Source organism: Gallinula chloropus (assembly GCF_964237585.1).
Source record: "Gallinula chloropus genome assembly, chromosome: 22".
In the NCBI taxonomy this organism is placed as follows: domain Eukaryota; kingdom Metazoa; phylum Chordata; class Aves; order Gruiformes; family Rallidae; genus Gallinula; species Gallinula chloropus.
Window position 1 is genome coordinate 3,244,178 of NC_140107.1, and position 20,091 is coordinate 3,264,268.

General features: G+C 46.8%; 1 protein-coding gene across 1 annotated transcript in view; it reads left to right on the top strand.

Moving 5' to 3' along the window:
* EPB41 (erythrocyte membrane protein band 4.1) overlaps window positions 1-20,091 on the top strand; it is a gene marked incomplete at its 5' end in the record, with an annotated part of 48,103 nt that overhangs the window by 1,056 nt on the left and 26,956 nt on the right. The window contains 13 exons of the mRNA XM_084274408.1: window positions 1,670-1,900; window positions 4,207-4,311; window positions 6,516-6,558; window positions 8,535-8,610; window positions 9,083-9,301; window positions 11,333-11,420; window positions 11,968-12,120; window positions 13,007-13,104; window positions 13,756-13,928; window positions 14,971-15,087; window positions 16,365-16,493; window positions 17,537-17,635; window positions 19,033-19,244. Coding sequence (XP_084130534.1) covers window positions 1,670-1,900; window positions 4,207-4,311; window positions 6,516-6,558; window positions 8,535-8,610; window positions 9,083-9,301; window positions 11,333-11,420; window positions 11,968-12,120; window positions 13,007-13,104; window positions 13,756-13,928; window positions 14,971-15,087; window positions 16,365-16,493; window positions 17,537-17,635; window positions 19,033-19,244 — 1,743 coding nt within the window. The remainder of the gene's footprint in view (window positions 1-1,669; window positions 1,901-4,206; window positions 4,312-6,515; window positions 6,559-8,534; window positions 8,611-9,082; window positions 9,302-11,332; window positions 11,421-11,967; window positions 12,121-13,006; window positions 13,105-13,755; window positions 13,929-14,970; window positions 15,088-16,364; window positions 16,494-17,536; window positions 17,636-19,032; window positions 19,245-20,091) is intronic.

Consider the following 20,091-nt stretch of genomic DNA (forward strand, 5'->3'; position numbering starts at 1 on the left):
TCATTTTTAGTGCAAAATGTGAAGTTTTAAAGCGTGGTGGAAACTGAGGCAGAGACATTCCCTGAGCTGCAGCTGGTTACTAATTTGAAGGTATTGGATGCCCTCTCTTACTCCCTGGGTAATTGCAGCTCCTCCATTGCTATTGTGGCTGTGGAGGAAGAGAAAGATGAGTGTCCTTTCTCCTGAGGTAGGAATTTCTTACAGCCCACCCACGCTGTGTGAGCTGCTGGAGTCATGGCACGTTCTGGGTTACTTAACCCTCTGCCTTAAGTGTTGAAGGAGCTTCAGGGAGGAGTATACATCTGCTACCTCTGACTTTGGGGGCAATACTTGACAAGTTAGTGCGTTGCCAGCTGTACATCCACTTCCTTACAATGAGATAGCTGTAGAGAAGGTAGTAGGTAACACCCTTTCCTTTCTATTCCCAAATTTCTGAGCCTGTGAAGACCATGGGATGATCTCCACTTGTGTTTTTTACCTTGGAGGGTAGCAGAATAGGGAGGAACTGGAAATTTTCATGCAGCTTCAGCCCAGAAATTGTGTCTTCAGGTGGAAACGCATCATTTCTTTCTCCATTTAACTATGATTCGCTGCTTCTGAGCGCATGTGAGCGTGCACCCACAACCTTCCTTCACCATGGGTTGTTTGTTTCAGATGAAGCATTTGTGCTTTTCTTCTTCCTCCTCTCCCGTTCTTATTTTAGATCAATGTCAGTGGCTTTTTGAACTGTGACACTCGGCAGATATTTCTGCTGTGAAAGCATTTGCGAGGTGCTGTCTGGGTGATAAATGCTGACCGACGGGCATTGCACGCTTTGACTGATTCGCTGCTCCTGATTGTCCTGGCTGTGCTGGAGCAGAAGTCAGCAGCTTGTGGACATTATTTAGTTTTTAAATACTGCCGTGCAGTCGTGGCTGAGTGGGATTTCATGAGATGCGATGGGCTGAAAAGACAGGGCTTTGCTTTTCCTCTGCCACGGCTGCATGCTCCTGCTGTGTCGAGCCACTTCTAGCCCTTGTCAGAGCCTGCTGTGAACTCGTTTAACCCCCTGAAATGGCAGTGAAAAAAAAAAGCAGCACAACACAGCTTCCTTCCTCCTCCTGTCCCCAAACTGCATCTCTTTCTGGTACTTTAGTGAATTAAACTGGCTTGTCAAGTGCTTCAGTAGGCAAAGGGAGGGTAGTATGAAGGCTGCCATCTCTTTTTTGGTGGCAGAGCTGCTTGGTGGGTGGGCTCTGATGACTGCGACATCGCAGCACTGACACCCTGGAGCAAAGCCCATCACCCAGGGTGGCAGTGGGAGCGTGGGGGCACGTGCAGTGGGTGCACAGGGTACCGGCACCAGCCTCGGAGAGGAAAAGCTTTCTAGTCCAAAAGGTGCTGCCATTGAGATCTGAAGATCTGCATGATACAGTCTGTTCTCATTTCTCACATCATCCCTTTTCCTTTTTTATTGCATCCTTTATTAAATGAAGAACTTTATAAATGACCATCATTACCTTCCTCACCCAAGCTGCCGCTCCAGGTCGCAGGTTACTCATTTAGCCCAGAGAATTAATTCTGGAGCGAGGTCCCAGCCCCACAGTGCAGCTGTGCAACGCTCGTTTTATGTGATGCTTTTTCTCCTTGATACATCTAAATTGCAACTTGGGTGATGTGGGGATTTCAGCCTGCGCAGGAGGAGAGGAGGGACGATCAGGAGCCGGACAGCGGAGGCCTTGGAGGCAAGGAAGGAGGGGAAGCCAAGGAAGAGCGTGCCAAGCCAGAGCTGAAGCAAGAGACTCCAGAGACCAAAGCAGAGAAGGATTTGAAAGCTGCACAGAAAGCACTAAAAAGACACAGAAACATGTACTGCAAAGTCGTTTTGCTGGATGACACCATTTTTGAGTGTACCGTGGATGTAAGTACAAGGATTTGTTTGTTCTTCTCCTCTTTTCCCTCTCCTTTCTCCTCCCCTTGAAAAAACACCACAAACACTATTTAATAGGGGCATAATTTGGTGCCAGTGAATTACATGACAGGTTTTACTGCAGAACAATCTTGCTGTAACAACTCCAGTGTATTGTAAAAATCTCTGGGTGCCTAGGAACCTTTTTTAAAAGTTGTTATTTATTATTGTTCTACGATTTCCAGGGTGCCTTGTTTTGTAAAGGTGGGGAGAAGCTTTAAAAAAAAAAGTGATCTCACTTGCTGGTCATCTTTTCTCTTGTTTGTTTTGCAGAGTATAAGTTTAGGTCTTTGCTTTAGGTTGGGTTTGTCTAAATATCTTCTTGAACAAAATGGGTGGTCAAGTTGATTTTGTACATTTCTGTACCAAGGTACCTTTGCCTATCATGTTGTTGGCTAATGTAACTCCTTGGATATAAAGAAAATCCTCCTGTGTTTAGCCTGCAGGAGAATATATTTGCAGTAAACCACTTAAAATTATTATGTTGACTTAGAGCACTGCAAACCTCTTCATCTGAGTGCTTTTCTTCTGCTTTTACTTTGTGCATTCTCTCATAGGGCTGGTTTGCTGTCAGGGCAATAAAAAGCTAGCAGAAATCCCCATTTCAGTATTGGAGGACTTGTTGGGAATATTAATAATCCGGTACTTACCATGTGAGCATACTTCCATCAGCTTGTTTTTCCCCAGTCCCGCTGGCTAAATGGGCCAGGAGAGGGGATCTGGGCACAGGGCTCCTCGTGAGAGCCGTTACCTTGGGTGATCCTGGGCAAGTAGGTCAGCGCTGGCGTTTGTGTAATGGCATCGCTGCTGTTACTGCCCGGGATCAACACACAGCATCGCCGTCCTTCCATCCCCTCCCACCCCCCCATGCTTCCCCCTTCACTGGGGGGCTTGTGTGCAGCCCCCCGAGAAGGAAACTGGTGACTGAAATGCTGGTGGCGGTGGCTCTCCGCGGCGCTGCGCGGGAGTTGGCTGCAGCGACGCCTGTGCCGAGCGCCGGGCTGCACAGGAGCTGGTGGTGGTGTGGCAGCTCCTGAGCTCAGTGGGACACCCAGAATCCCTTTCTGGACGTCCAGAGGGTCGCGGTGGGCACTGTGGGGAGGATCAGGAGGGGCTACTGTGTCAGTGAGACCCTCTTAAAGACAAGAACCCTTGGCTTTAATGCCAGTATAATCCCCCTCTAGCCATTCACACGTGAGCAGGAATTGCAAAGGTGTAGGCAGAGACCAGCACAACTTCCTTAAACCAGGAAGAAGTGCTTTCTGATGTCCTTTCAGACTGAGGGCTGTGGAGGGGTTTTAATTCCTCAATGCCTCCACGGGCCAATTCCTTGAGGAAAACACCACCAGAGGCATGTGCTGTTACAGATAGATTCACGTCTGCAACAACAGCCTTACAGCTGAAGGACTGGAATAAAACAAGACCAAATGGTCTGGGATCAGTTGCCATGCAAATCTGACTAAAAGGAGAGACACAGGCAGAAGTGATGCCTTAGTGAAGCTCACTTTGTGCCACTGGAACTGCACTTCCTCCTCAGCAAAGCCTCCAATAGAATTAGCAGCTGCTGGTTACCACAGGTTTGTGCCCCAGGGATGTTTTCCCATGCTTTTGGTCTAAAAAGGTATCTGTTCCTCAGGCCAGTTCACTTCTGCAGGATTTTGGGGGGGGAAAGAAGAAAAAAAGAATGATCCAGGTGCTTCTGGAGGCAAGAAGTTGGGTGCTAAGCAGCTTGTGGCACATCAGGCAGAACTGGAGGAGGTGGGTGTCATCAGCGGGTCAGGTTGATGGAAAGGTCGTGGAAATGATCAACTTTGGTACTGAGCTGCTGCTGATTTTGTGAACCTAATAAATGAGGTTGCCCCCAGAATGGGGGCAGTGGGTTGTAGCAGCAGTTTTATACCCCACATTGATCATCATCTGATCAGTGCCTGGTTGTCTGGCAGCCTGGAGTGTGTGGGAAAACCCATACAAATTCTCAGTGTTTATTGAAAAGCTGAGCTTTGGAGGGGTTTCAGACAGAGCTGGTCTTAGCAGAGGGACACACTGCAGTTCCCATTGCCTCTGCCCTGTGAATTTTTACGCCTGATGCTCTTTCCTACTCAGGAGATCTGATTTTGAACTGTTTGGGACTTATTTTTTTTTCCTCTCCTCCTTGGAAATGTACATTGTGATTTGATCCCATTCCCTTTCTTCCTTCTTCATAAAGAAGGGCAGGCAAAACCCAGCCCACCCTACAGAATCTCTTTTGCCATTTGCAGAAGCATGCCAAGGGGCAGGATCTACTTAAAAAAGTCTGTGACCACCTCAATCTCCTGGAAGAAGACTACTTTGGTTTGGCCATATGGGACACGCCGACCTCCAGGGTAAGCAGCTGCTGTTGGGTGGTGTGTAATCTCTTCTTTACACTTCTTTTGGTCTCCTCCCCACAAGAAAAGGACTGAGATGGTCATGACAGAGGCACAAATTGTAAATAAATGACTACCAGAGTGTGGCCTTGGTGGAGTAGGGCTTGTTGGTCTCCAGCCTGTGTTCACCAAGAGGCAGAGCTGTCTCTTGGGTTCATTTTACTCTCTCTGTTTACTCTCCCTGGTGTCTTGCTGTATCCTTCTATGTGAAGTTTGCTTCCATGTGTGTAGGCTGGATGTTGTTTTACTCTAGGAAATGGTTGTGGAGGGAGGGATAGGTGTGCTTCTAGATCCAATTAGGAGCAAAAAGAGTTTAGCTGGAGCTATGGGTAGCTCATCGCTGTGTCTCCTGGATCCCTGGGACTTGCTGGATGTCCAGGCATGCTTGCACTGAAAGCAAGCAGCATGCACCTCCTGCCTGTCCAGCTTTTTAACCCTCAGGGACCGAAAACAGTCAGATTTGTGCCCCAGAGCTGGGAGCTGAGGAAGGTAAAGCTGCTCTGCAGGGGTTTAGCTGCAGTGCCGAGTAAGCTGCTTGGGGAAAGTCTGGTTTGTTCTGATGGGGTAAAGCACCATTTTTGTGGGGGTTTGGGGGAATCTTTCTGGCTGTGTTTCATTAAACTTTGCAGTCTGAAGCTCCAGCTGTCTCTTGCTGTAACTTCAATCAAGACCCAATCCTGAGTTACTGATCCACAGGTGGAAATAGTCTTAATAGGAAACCAGCAGATGAACATCTGCACCTCACCCGCAGAGCTGTGCAGAGCAGGTGGAGGTGTGTCTGTGTATTCTGGACAGGGAAGGGTTGTATGCAGGATTTTCCACCTTGATACTTAGGGAATAAACCTTCCTGGGGAAGGGCATTTTCCCACATGGGAGTAGGAGGAGATCATGGCAGGGGAAATGGGAGATAATGACAGCGGATAGAGCAGCTGGTCAGCACCAAAGGAGCTGGATGCTCCTGCAGCTCTGAAAGGGAGGATTGTTTCCCACTGATTGATGACACAGTGTTGGATAAAAGTGCCATTAATTGGTGTACCCATCACTGTCTGCTGGGTCAGGCAGGCTGAGTGCCCAGGATGTGGGGCTGCACCCTGGGCTTGGCTGCAGTAACAAGCGGTCGTGTCTCACCAGCCTGGATGTAGAGCTGCCCTGCTTAAAACAGTGGCCCTAAAAAAGACAGCAAGGTGCATGTCTACTTCTCAGGTGGGTTTTGTATCCCCAGTTTTATAGGTTAGAAGGGCAAGCATATACAAAGAGAAGTATCACTGTTTCCCTGCCATGAAGTTACGTGTCCTTCTGGCCAAGACAGATTATCTTGGGGGATTCAGTGGGTTAATTCTTTCACCTCAGAAGACCTGGACATCCAAATCCTTCTCAGAGTTCATGAAAACGAAGAAGATGGTTGAATGCAGCCCCTCCAGGAGGGCTGTTAGCATCACACTGTCTCCTCCAGTGGGACAGATCCTTACCTCTGTGAAGTAAAACGCTCAGACTTGAGGTGCTGGGAATTGCTCAGACCGTGCTGGCAAAAGCAGAAGTTGTTTTTTGAGGCTTATGTTGCACCACCATCCCACAAACCCCCAAATTAGAGGGGAAAGGATATATTTCTAAATTTGTAGCTGACATAGTTACTAGAAACTTGAGTCATGCTGAAGAGATGAAGTTTATGTCACACTCCTGTAAAATATCTCAGCCTTCCCCATCAATTGGATGTTTTCACTATTACTTCAGTGATTAGGTTGTTCAAAACCATGATCAGTAGGGTAAGTATGAAGACAGGGTGCCTAAAATGAATGTAAACATCCTATTTGCCTATTTTTAAAGGTTCTAGGGAAAAAGTTTTGTGCAGGTGTCCCTCTTAGCTGGATGTGGCTTCGCCCATACCTGCTGCTATGTGCTTGCAGCCCTAATACACTGCTTTCCCTCTGCCCCCCCAGCTTCTGTTCCTCATGCATCCCCTATGAATACCTGCTTGGTGAAGAGTTAGAATTGTACCCATTGAGACCACAGACTGGAGTAAAAGTTGTGAAAAATGCACTATCTCTCCAGTTTCCATGGCTGCATCTGTGTCTGATGTTGTCTTTTTTGCCATATTTTTAGCGAGTTTTCTGTGGTGTTTCTGGAACGTCTGTTAAACTGTGAACGTTTTTATCCTCTTACAGACATGGCTGGATCCTGCCAAAGAAATAAAAAAGCAGGTTCATGGTAAGTAGATTGAATCTATCATGTGGGGGGCTGTGGTTTCTTCCCCCCTTCCCTAAACAAGCGTGGTGTTGGCTGGTGATCCGAGGGGCCCAAGGAAGGGGGAGGATTCAGGTGAATCCTCCCAAGTTGGAGCAGTCTGTGCATCCTTCCTTTTCTCAGGTACTTAGAGATGCTCTAGATTTAGGAAAGAAAAGGCATTTCCCTGGGAAAACAGCTTCAGGTTATCTTTGCCCTGTGCAATCCCACACTGTCCTTGCTACCAGGTGATGCTGAGCTGGGAGATCTGCTCCCTCTTGGAGGATGGGATTTAAATCTCAAAGGAGATTTGGAGGCCCTAAGCAAAATCGTATGCTGCAGCAAGGTTTTATGGACTCTCAGGCTGCTTCAGGGTCAAGATAGAGGTACTGGAATGATAAATGGCTCGAGTAGGATCAGGGCAAATGCCACATGGTTTCCAAAGTTGTGTTTTAAGGTCTGCTAGCACTGAATTAGTTCAAGATGAGGGCAGTGTCAAAGTTAAATACATTTTAGATGCTTTTGTTTCCTCTCAGGAGCAAGGCTGCCTGTTTTGTAAGTAAAAGACTGTTTTACAAAAGTAAAATGCTGTTGTATGACAGTAAAATACTGTTTTTCATATGCTTTTGGTGGGGAGTGCAGAACAAAACTTGTCCTTAAGTACAGATTGGGGTGAAATGCAGCAGGGCTGTGGAGTGGGAAAATCTCCTGCCTTTATGAACTCCTCTCTAAACTGATAGCAGGATGTGTGTAAAGGGCATGAGCTGCTCCTGTCACGCCGTGCAAATAAAGTTCAGCTCCTAGGTGTAACAAGCAACTTGCTGCTGTGGAATCTGATTCCCTGAGATGGGTGAAATAGCAAAGTATTTGAGTTTTCTGTATGATGCATGTACGTAGAAACGTGTGTTACATCAGCCTATGTTGGATTAGGTAACATCTGCTACCTAAAATACCTTCTTGGAATAACTTGTTTTGAGCTGTGTATAATGGAAACAACATGACTTGTGTTTAATCCCAGTTAGGGCGTTGCATAAGAAGTAAATCCATGAATGCTATGTCCCCCCTCCTCCCTGTTTGAGATAAATCTCTGAGCCAGTTCAATGTGGGGGGATATCTTCTCTTTCGGAAATAAATACTATTTTGAACTAGTGCTAAAGTGCACAGCAGGGGGGAGTAGTAACTATGAAAATTACTCTGAGTGCTTAATGGGTCGGTCAGGACTGTTTTCTGCCAGTAAATGTGATTGCTTTCAAGAGGAAAGAGCGTTACCCCTTCAGTTAGGCTGTTCATAGCACAGAAAATGCCGGGTCGAGGTGTGATTCTGTGGATTCTCACCCCAGTTAATGCCTGTACCAGTGCTGTACAGGGTTTTTGACAAGCATTTAGGTCTGGACCTGTAAAGGTTTTCCTGTCTTAGTGCTTGGTGGTTTCTTCTGAAGATTCAGCCTCGTATTGTGCCGACTTGAAAATGTGGTCTGACCACCTGACCGCAGCACGTTAGGCTGCTGAGTGAATTAGCACATCTGCTCCTTGCAAGAAATTGGAGGATTGGGTGGAGTGATAAAACAGTATTAATTCATTAAGTCACAGCACACGCCTGACCTCTCTGCACAGAGATGCTTTTCAGTCAATGAAAAAATCTGAGAGTCATTTTGTCTCTCAGCAATGAATTAAAACGCTTCCCCCCCGCCCCCAAGTTGTGGTTTACTCATGTATATTTGCCTGCCCTGCTTTGCTTTCTCCTGCTTGTGTCTTAGCACCTGTAAATGAAATCAAATCTTCAACCTTCTGCTTAAGCAGCAGCTTGCTGTGCAAGTGAGCAGTATTAAAATCAATATTATGATCCACCAGCTGCAGTTTTTAAGGTCAGACCGGATATCCCCAGCTTTTTGTAACGACCAACTGTTGTGAAGCTCTTTTGGTGTGTTTATTTTTCCTCAATCTCTTCTTTATAATTGTAGGAGGCCCCTGGGATTTTACCTTCAATGTCAAGTTTTATCCGCCTGATCCCGCGCAGCTGACCGAGGACATAACCAGGTGGATTACCTGGGAATCCAGGGAGCATACTGAGCAAAGGAACAACTAGGACTGGAAGACTGAAGAGAAATATTTCATATTTGGGTGTTAATTCCTTCCTTCTGCAAGGAGATAGATGTCTTGGAGGGTTTTTTCATGTGTTTTTAGTGGGTGTGCAAGTTGTTCCCTCTCCTCACTGAAGTCCACATGTGTAAAGCAGCATCATTTATAATCCTGTTCTGTGTGTGCTTGTATAGAAAACTACAATTTTATTTAAAACCAGATTTTCTGATCATAAGTGTGCTCTCTGCAGAGTGGAGATGGCCTTAAGTCCTCCTGTCCTCCACACTGTTCATGTGAGAATGTTATCCCATAAGTAAAAACACAGGGAGAAATTAGAAAGTCGGTGGCATAACAAAAGAGATTGTTTGATCCTTAAATTTCTCAGTGCTCTCTCTAAATAGTATTTTGCTTTCTCCTCACTCTCCTCCAGGTATTACTTGTGTCTTCAGCTTAGACAAGACATCATGGCAGGGCGGCTGCCCTGTTCCTTTGCGACGTTGGCTCTTCTGGGTTCATACACAGTCCAGTCTGAGTTGGGAGACTATGATCCTGATCTGCACAGCCCGGATTACATCACTGAGTTTAAATTGGCCCCAAACCAGACAAAAGAGCTGGAAGAGAAGGTTGTGGAGCTTCATAAAACATACAGGTAAGGTACAGTGGCTGGAATAGCGTGAAATAATGGCAATAATGGGGCTTTTTTCAGCTACTGAGGACATCAGCTATTAAAAAAAGATCTAATAATTTAAACTTACAGTAAAAGAAATCTGTGTGGAAACTGGAATTCCTTTATCCTGCATGAAGAAACACCTCTGTTTTTAGAAAACAGATGAAAACACTGGCACTTGCTTTTTTAACAAGGGGTCTTTTTCAACAGCATAGCCACAAAGGTGTGCTTTATTTCATGTGAAAATGCAGTGCAAAGTTTGCTTGCTTTAACCTTGCCCTCAGTCTTTTTTAAAAAACATTTTCTTTGGGATGTATGTAAATTTTGGATTGCAGTCTGGTTGCAGCACATCCTGTCTCTGTGCATATGCTGAACCCTACAGCTCATTTGGAGTTTGCTGCTGCAGTGTTTAATGACTAACACTTTATAACATGGAAATATTCCAGGTAGTGCAGGAGGTTTAAACTGGAGTTAGGCTGTCCTCATGTTTCCATGACCTGGGCAAATGTGTCTTATTTAGGTAGGGTGGCAGGACAAGATGAAAGGATGACAGTGACCAAACCTCTTCCACATCTTTATTTTGAGCATGTTCTCATAGCTGCTCTCAAGCCCTTGGATTGCAGAAGCGGTGGGGAGCTGCGTGCTCACCACAGCCAGCAGCTTCTGCACTCTCCCAGGGGCATATTCAGGTTTTAAGGGTGGGGGGGGCAATGGGAAGCCTGTAAAACCACTCTGTGATGCTGAGGGCTTCAACTGACAGCCCCTTGACCTGAGAAAAGCTGCTGGATGATGCGCTGTAAGGAGAACAGAGCAAAGATGAGACCTTCTCACAGACAGATGGGAACTCATAACCTGAGTCCAGGAGGAAAGGGGGGACGTGTGTCCCAGCTGTGACCAAAGCTACAATTAACACCTTGCTCAACACCCACAAATCAATATCTTAAATTGATTCCCCTCCATTTGCACTGAGAGGAAAGGAAATGAGGGAAAATAAGTACGGGGCCACTGACAAGCTTCATGACTTGAAGTCAAAGGCCATTAAGCTGTGCTAGAAGTGGTAGATCACATCACTGAATTATTCATGGCTTCATTAGAGGGCTACTTCAAGATATAGGCTGTAGCTGTATTTAATCTCTTCATGCATGTGGGAAGGAGGAAGCTGTACATACCTATTTAATTACAGGTCCATATTCTGTGAATTTTAAACTGTCAGAGGGTTTCAGGAGGAAAATTTCTCTGCTCCTCGTGCTACATTATTTGCAAAGTGCAAGGTGTGCGTTGGAGATGGAGACTGCTCCTGGGTCCTTCCTAGAGGATTTTCCTTACAGTCCTCTTTGTCTGTCCTGTCTTCCACCACTAAAATTTATATCTGTGTTGCCTACAAGCTCAATAAGAGAGACAAAGCAGGGAAGAAAAATCACAACATGTACAGCCAGAAACTCTCCCAGCAGAGCTGTTAGATGTACCTTGTACACCAGCAACTTATTAATGAGGGCATTTCAATAATGTTGATAATAGCCTCCATTATCAGGATGTTTCTGTTAAGTGAAATTGTGTTGGGTTGCTCCTCCTGCAGACAGTGTACCATCTGTTCCCAGAAAATGTCTCATTCATCTCGTCTGCCCCAGTAGGAATCGCCGCTGCGTGGTCTCAGCTGTCCTTGCGATGGTTTGGAGGACAATAGCTGGCTTTGGGGTGGGTCTGGAGGAAGGAGGTGTTGGGAGGACAGTACCAGTCCACAGAATGGTTTTATACACTGTGTCAAACTTCTCTGCTTTCCTGTCTGGGGTCTGTACAGCTCCACAGAAACAAGGCGCGTCTGTTTGCTGAGCAGGTCTCAAAGCACGAGCCTGTGCCTTCAGAGCAATTTCATAATGCATTGTCTGGGCACGAATGTGCATTGAAAGCAAAAGAAAATCTAATGAGTCAGTGGTTTTGTGGAGTTTGATCTGTCCCCTCCTAAAATCATCACTTGCGGGAATCCCAAGCCCTGTCTTGTCTCTCTTTCCCCAGATCCATGACTCCAGCACAAGCAGACCTGGAATTTCTTGAGAATGCAAAAAAGCTGTCTATGTATGGAGTCGACCTTCACCAAGCCAAGGTGAGAACTGGCATGTGTGCACGTGCCTGTGGATTTTGGAATTTGATTACCCTTCCTTTATTGGAGCAAGTTTACCTATGTCAGGAGGCTCCTTTTGAAAGATAGGGGAAGTTCAGAAACACTAACACAGCAAAAATGCTACAAGCATTCTTTTCTTGCAAGGGAAATGATTCTTCCCAGTTGCTTTTTATTATAGATTACAGGAAAACTTGCAAAGTTACTGATGTAGACAGGACCTTGCTCTGGGGAACTTAGAATTAGCTCTGGCCCTGCAAGGTGAGCCACGCTGCTCTGAGCAATGCAGGGTGGGCTTTAGACCAGCCCTTTGAGCAAACAGTGACACAGGAGAGATTGGCAGAAGGGAGGAGGTTGTAAGGTGAAATGGGAAGGAAAAGCAATCCTGGCCCTGGCTGTGCAGAGTTGGAAGCAGACAGCTGGGTGGTGGGGAGGTGGGCATTGGGGAGGACCTAAGGGGTTGTTTGGAAAGCAGACATTGACCCAAACCTTTTAACTCTGGCACTGCACAAACCTTCGCCTTCTTTCCCAGGATTTGGAGGGAGTGGATATCACTCTGGGTGTCTGTTCCAGTGGCCTTCTTGTTTACAAAGATAAACTGAGAATCAACCGCTTCCCTTGGCCCAAAGTCCTGAAGATTTCCTACAAACGCAGCAGTTTCTTTATTAAGATTCGTCCTGGGGAGGTAGGTCCTGACTCCCATCTGTTCGTGGCTTCTTTCACTGCCTTCTGATGGTCACCGACTTGCTTCACTAAACCAGTCAGGGGAGAGAACGAGCTTTTCTCTGAACAATCCTCTGACACTGTTGGTTTTCTGATCCCGGCTTGGCGTTCCCTTGGGGCAGAGCCCGCTGACCTTGGGGATAAACCAGCGGTGACAATTTAAACAACGTGTCATCCAGCACCACCTCCTGGCCCTGCACGGTATTCCCAGCATCCAGGGGAAAGCTGTGGGAAGCTCACAGTTGAAATCGGGAGAGGACTAACTGCTCTCTTTCGGTTTAGTTTTTTTCTTCCTGGAAACAGGGCAAGACAAAGGCTCCTTGTCTCACTTAAAGTATTAGAAAACAATAAAAGTCAGAGGCGTGATTTTCCACGGGCTGCTGCAAGCTGGGGGTGGCTGCCCTGACACTGCACCTTGTGAATGGGGAGATCCCCAGAGCAGCCTGGCTGCTGAAAACAGTGGGGAGAGAGGCTATAAGGGGGGGGTCTGCCTCTTTCCTCTTCTCCTCCTTCTTCCCATTTCGGTTGTAATGACCCAGCCTTGCTGAAAAGTTGATTTTTTGACCCAACTAGGTAGTGTCATGGGTGGAGTAAATGAATCTGTGAAATGTCTGTGAAACCCACAGCATGTTCTTCTGCAGATCCCAGTGCATCCTGAGAGATGCAGGGGAGCTGTGGATCGAGTCCTGTGTTTTCTCATGCCAATCTCAACATCTTGAAGTGAATTCACCTGCTCTCGGGCCAGATCAGTAGTTTTGTGCCACAGCAGAGGAGCTTGATGGGCTGGGGACTGGACTCCTGTCACATTTATTTCTTGCTATACCTAAATAACTTACATTTTCCCACAGCAAGAACAGTATGAAAGTACAATTGGGTTCAAGCTCCCAAGTTACCGGGCAGCGAAGAAGCTGTGGAAAGTGTGTGTTGAACATCACACATTCTTCAGGTGGGTAGGCTCATCTTGAATAACGAATGCATTGAATTAGCTGCTGGAAACGAGCCACTCCATCAGTGTTCCTTGGCATTCACAACATTTGGAGTGAAATAGTTGCAGAGACTTTTATATAGCAATAGATTTCTGAACAGCGTCCGCTTCATAAGATTCATAAGACAGAGATCTTGTAGCTTATGTAGATGTGGGACTTAGTGTGTGTCGTTGTGTTAATCAAGTGTATGCAGAGGCATAATTTGTATTTAATGTTTATTAATATCTTAAACATGGGATGCAGGAGGAATTGGCCAGCCTCTCTTCAGTGTCTGTGGGGACAGGACAAGGGGCAATGGCTGCAAGTTGGAGCACAAGAAGTTCTGCACCAACATGGGGAAGAACTTTTATACAGTGAGGGTGAGGGAGCCCTGGGACAGGCTGCCCAGGGAGGTGGGGGAGTCTCCTTCACTGGAGATATTCCAGACCCGTCTGGACACCAACCTGTGCAATATGAGCTGGGGAGCTGCTTTGGCAGGGGGGTTGGACCCAATGATCTCTCGAGGTCCCTTCCAACCCCTACAATTCTATGATTCTATGAATTTAGTTACTCATTACCTGCCACTTCCTGATCTGAAGGTATGGTTTTTACATCCTGCATGTGGTTTTCAGGCTGACTTCCACCGAGGCCATCCCAAAGAGCAGGTTCCTGGCGCTGGGCTCCAAGTTCCGCTACAGTGGCCGGACGCAGGCGCAGACGAGGCAGGCGAGTGCCTTGATTGACCGACCCGCTCCCCAGTTCGAGCGGACAGCAAGTAAGCGAGCCTCCAGGAGCCTCGACGGAGGTGAGTGCCCAGTGCCTCTTCCCTCCCTGTGTCTGGACTCTGTAGGATGCTGAATTGTTCCTTAAATGCCACCTATACCCCCTGCTTTGAAAAGAAAATAGAGAAAGTGTAACTTCTCACTTTAATACAAGACCCGGATGTCAAACGCAAACAGAATAGTAGTACTAGCAAGAGCTGGCTGCCAAAAAGGGTGTAGGTGGGTGCTGAAGGCTTATGGCAAAGTTCTGGTTGTGAAGATACCTCCCCATCCAATCTCAGCGCATTTTGCTTTTAGCAAATCAGGAATTAAGCTATTCTAGGATTTGTTTTGTTCGGTGTAGCTTCTTAAATTACACAGTTTTCCTCGAGGGGGAGATTATTTTTTTGCCACTAAGGTCGAAGTTTGTGGCCTGTTGATGAGGTGGGCTCATCCCTGGCATTTTTGAAAGAGCCAGGTTGCAGCAGGCTAGAGGAGGTGAGGGGAGTGCCAAAGTTTGCTCCCCTTGGTCTGAATTATAGTGTGCTTGTAAAAGTAGGATCCAGGAAAACAGGAGAATCTCTCTGCCTCAAGGGCGCCTGACAGAGCAGGAGGAGCATAGTTTTGAGCCCCGAGGTCATGCTGCAACCTATCATGGAGCAGGGCTGCCCCAGTACCCCATGGCCAGCAACAGCCAGGCTGCCCTGCTCCTGGCACAGGTTTAGAGGGCTCAGTGACACTCTGAGACTGAGCTTCCTGCTTTGGAGCTGGGAAGGGCTGCTTGCTTTGAGCTCCATACCTCAGCAAAGCAAAATGCCAGCTTGCCTGCAGTCTGAGTGTGCAAGGTTACCCTGGCATGATACATGGAGGCTCAAGGGACCGGCTCTGTCAGTTGCCCCTTGGCCATGTCCCGTAGACCATTATGACCCCAGATTGTTAGTGAAATCCCCGCTGCAACCCTGCACCCAAATGTCAGAGCTTGGAAAAGAGCAACCTGTGAATGTAACGCTTCTGTCCCCGTTGAAGTCCCCAGCCTTTTTCCATCTGCTGTGTGGGCAGTTGTTAACATGTGCCCCATTTCTTCAGCTAAACGTGCGACTCAAAAAGTTGAGTTCAGAGCCGTAAAGGAAGAGAAGCAGGAGGAAGTGGTGGTGGTTGAGGTTCCCGAACCAAAACCTGCGGATCAGGTCCCAGAGAAGCCAGGTATAGCTGTGGTGGTGGCTCCAACTATCTGCAGTGCCTTTCCTATCCTTCACATGCTTGTTCCTGACAACTCAAGAAGTTTCACCAAACCTGACAGCTTTCTTTTTTGCCTTTGCAAGAAGAGTTTCACATTCCAAGGACAGACAGCCTGGGCTCTGGGAGACTTGTTAAATTTCCACCTAGCACCTCTTTAGACTGTAATTCTTGCAGGGAGGTGGGGAAAAGTTTAGAAATGAGCTGTCTCCTTAGTAAATCTGGGTGTTTTTGTAAATGTGGATTACAAAACTTTTGAAGTTTGATCTTGAACCTTCTTGTAAAGCTTCTGAAATTCTTCATCCTGGGACCTGCTTGCCATTTTTAAAGCCTATCTGGGGGTTTTGTTTTGGGGAGGGGTTGAGAAATGCCGCCCGTTTTGCTACACAGAGCTTGTATTTCTCTTAGGATAGGCACTATTAATAAATAATAACACCTTTAAGAGGTGTGTAGGCACAACAGCATATTTGAGTATGAATGTGTGTGTCACAGCAGTGGTGGTGTCAAATATTAGCAATCTTCATCACTTAAATAGTGAGTGCCTGAGGTGCAGTTAGGGTTGGAGATGATTCGTGTCCAAGTGCATCGTGTGGTCCTTCCAGCCTGACTTCTTTTACAGTGTGCTTTTGACATCACTGCTTTTCTGGTATGAAAGCTAGACCAGGCTTTCATAAAGTAATGTGGCAAACTGTCTCCCCACCACACTCTTGCCTTGAATTCTTGCTAGTCAGAAGGCCTGTTGGTATAAAAACAGAAGACAGAGAGTTAGCATTTAAGACACCAGGATAGGTGGCTTATGTTCCTAATTTCCAGATGTGAAGTTGATCGCTCCAGTACATTTAATTAAAGCTGCTGGTTTTTATATAGCCTGGGTGTGTTTTTCCTGGGTTTTACCAGCCAGCACCTGCATCTCCTCAGACTTCCCAGCCAGAGCCTGTGTTGGTACCACACTGGAGAGCTGTTTGCATGTCCCCACATATCCCCATGTCTTAAGCAAGAAGCCTGCAAAGCTCAATCCTGTGGAATTTTTCCCCTCCCCATACCCTGTTGGGCCTGGTAGCCCCAGAAAGTCTGACAGGCAGTTGCACAGTGAAGAATTGCTATTAAGCTGCCTGGTTTAAAACCCTCCTTGCTGTTCTCCACTGCTGCCTCAGAGAGGGAACTCCCCTCAATATTTCCTCTGCTACAGTGACCGACGCGTGTCCCTGTTGCCGCTCTACTAATGCGTGCAAACCTCTTTCCAGCCAAACATACTCTTGAAACTTTTGAAATGAAACCCATTATAGAGGAGGAAGAGGAGGAGGAGAAGGTAGAGGTGGTTAAGGTTCCTGTTACCAAGCCAAAGTTGCCGGAGCCGTGGCAGATGCGGTCAGGTACAGCCGCAGTGGCTTTTGGCATCAGTGTGGCTCCTACGGCCGCCCATGCTGTGACCTGCTGGGTTGGAGTGATGCAGTGCTGTAGGATGGAGTTTGCATCGTTTGCAGTGGTGTTCTTGCCATTAAAATCCCACTTGGCTTTGCAAAGATGCTGTAACACCCCAACGCTGCTTTATCAGGGTGCACCTCTGGGTGAGATGAGGTGCCGTGGTGTGGCTTGGCTGTGTGCCCCTGTGTTCAGATGAGTGTGCAGTGGCCTTTTAATGCTTCTCTGTTACTGTCCCTTCTTATAAGCTTCAATCCCCTGGTCTGTAGGAACATGTGGTGCCTGAAGCCCACCTACACTTGGCTGCTGCTTCTTCACTCGGAAGCCTGCTTCAGCCCTTGGTTGGAGTTGGGTTCCTTTCAGAATAACTTCACTGCTGCAGACAGATCCACCCTGATCATAATAAAAGGCAGAGTTAGTTAGTCAGTGCAGGAAGAGGAGATAGAAGTGGAGGGACTTGGCTGGGAACTTCACCTGTTTCCTTGATTATCATGAAAAACACTAAACCAGCCCCTGTGAGTAGACATAAGGATGTGCTGCGGGATGAGGGGCAGCAGAGCAAACAGTGACCAGCATCAGGCCCAAGCATGTCCTGGGGGCTCCTGCTACAGCCCCTGCTTCTTCCCATTTCCCTCCTGCACTCTTTCCTCCCCTTGGTGCCTTTGTTCCCAGTAGGGACCATTCTCCTGGCTGTTTTATATTGGGTGTTTTGGAGTGGCACTGTTTACGGTGTTTAGTCAGAACAGCTAAGGGTAGTAAACAAAGGAAATGCAACAAAAATTATGCAGCACAGAGCTCATCAACAAGTATGGAAGGAAAAGCTCAGTACCTGTTAATATTTTTCCCATGTGTCCTGATGCTTTGAAGCGCTGAGGGAGAAGCAGGAGTCCCTGAAGAGAGAAGCCCAGCACATTTACTGATGGCAGCGTTCCCTTTGCTGCTTCATCTTCAAGGAGTCTTTTTAACATGTCCATAACATTTTGAGTCAAATGAGCTCTTGGCAATTTTGACGTAAAACCAATTGAAGAAGAGGAGGAGGAAGAAGAAGAAATGGTGGTGATGAGAGAAGTAGAGCCAATCCTGAAGGAGCCAGGCACCACCAGGACAGCTTTGCACGCCCAGCATCCTCCTAATCCCGACTGTCCCTGATGACCACTGAGATGGTGGCCATGGTTTTGAGGGTTTAGGGAGGATTATCAGGAGATGTGGTGTCCAGGAGCTTGTCCTAAAAGTGGAATTTCAGTCTGAAAAATCAGGTTCTTTTTTTTTGCCCCTCCACCTTGTGTGTTCTTCGCCACATGGTCACTTTAGTCTACACATTTTATACACACACATGAGTTGTACTTTCAGTGGAACAAAAACTCTTACTGAGGAGTTACTTAAACTTATAATTTTTTTAAAAACACCAGTTTTTCTGGTGTCTTTGGCTGGCTGGACACTAGTAACCTTGTGTTGGCTGGGTAGGTACCAGAGTGTGATCCTTGCTGCACAAACAGGGGCTTCAGGAATATGGGACCATATCAAAGAAATTATTTCAGGTGACTGGGTGTCTTTTTAGTGGAATGACCATAAAAACCAACCTCAGGAGAATTAAGTAGCTTACTGTGTCTCTAGGTCCACACAGTGAATTAATTTGGGCTTGCTTTGTCACACAGTATTGGCTTGAATAGTTTGGAAGCGTCAGGCTTTTTGGGGATTGGGAACTCTCTGGGAAATCAGAAATCGAAGGTAAGAGTAGGCAGTTGATGTTGTGTGTACCCAGTGCTTGCATTTCAGACTGTCATCCTCCAGAAAGGTGATTTTCTGGCAGCATGCTGTTCATTTCTGCACTCTCACTGATCTGGAGTTGCTGGGTATCTTCTCGCAGTGGTGCTTGGGCTGTGGCAGGAGACACCCACCTCGGACACGCAGCCCCAGCCTGCTTTGAAACCCACCTGGAAGTTGCTGTAAAGTTTTAGAGAACAATGCTTGTTGCTTTTTTTGGGGGGGGGGGGGGTTGGCGGGGTAGGTGGTGGGATTTGGTCTGAATTGCTGAAAAGCTCTGGGGAGACAGAGGAAAGCCTGTGTTGCCCTTGCAGAAACCATCCGTTTCTGGTTGAGAAGATGCCAGTGAGACAGGACTTTACCACAGCTATATGTGTTTTTATTTTAATGTCTGCATTGGGATGGAATTCTGTGTCTGCTGTGTGCAAAGGACCCAGAAATCGATGGCACAGTGTCAAAAATAGATTTGCCTTTCTGGTGTGGCTTCTCTGCAGAGTGAAAGCTTGCTTTTTATACACCATCTGTTGTGGGGTTTTATTTGATTTTATTTAAACCATAAGGAAAATAATCTCAACTTTCCTGTACTAAATGCACAAGCTGCTTTGCTCAACATCTTTATTTTCCCTTTTTTTTTTTTACCTCCTTCTCTTCCCTTTCTTCTTAAAGGCACTTTAGCAACATTATCTGCTCTGAACCTTGTCCCTGTCTGTCTCCCCCCATCCTCAGCAGTGGCTGTGATAACCCCTGAGAGGAGTCCCCGTCCCACCTCTGCTCCAGCCATCGCTCAGACCCACGCTGCAGAGCCAGTCCCAGCTAAGCTGGATGTGAAGGACACGGTCACTGCCTCTAAAGTAGAAAAGGAAGTGGTGAAACCTGATGTGAGACGCGAAGAAATCCCACTGGAGAAAGCCAAGTCAGAGCCAGCTGATGCATTAAAGGTATGTCAGACCAGGCTCTCCTTGGAACATTCTGGAGCATCGGCTCTAGAACCTGTCCTGGAGCAACAGCTCTGGGTACCTTCTCCTCCCAAGCACCAGGTGGGAGTGAGTTACGGGCATCTGGGTCCCGGGGAATTAAGCCCTAGCCCTGACCCTCTGGATGCAAGGAAGAAGGAGTTGTGGGTTTTGGTGGTTGTAGTCAAACTAAATGTACTCATAGATGGTAAAAAAACCTGGCAAGGATTGAGCAGAAGTTCATGGTAATTGAATTTAGAGCTCACCCATGGCTAAGCTGTGTCTGCTGATTCCTGGTATCACAGCAGAAGCAAGTTCAGTGAAATCAGTGGTACAGATCTGCTCTGCAGCCCAGCATCTGAATGCAGATGTTTTCTGTATTGATAGGCTTTCTCTGGGAGAGCTGTTAATATGTTTCTGCAGACTGGTCTAAAACTATAGTTGTGAACAGGCAGAAGACACTGTTGTTTAGACCCTGGGGGGCTGCATTGTTAAAATGAATCTTGTTTAAACATTATTGGAGCTTTTTACAAGTGTCTGAGACATCTGCTGACGTCAGTCTGTGTGTGTTGTCCTTGTAAGTGAAAAGGATGTGAAAAATGATTGTTCATATTACAGTATCCTTAATATCCTGCAAATCTTACTGAAACCTTCCAGCGTTGCAGCAGAGCTGTGTGCCTCATGATACAGTTTCCACATTACTCTGAATATTCAGCTGTCCTCAGCATTCCTGGAGCCACTTTTTTGCTATAACATATCCCACAGTACGTCTCATATGACATACTCCAGGGGAGATTGCTATTAATTAAGGTTGGGAGTTGGAGGTGAAGGA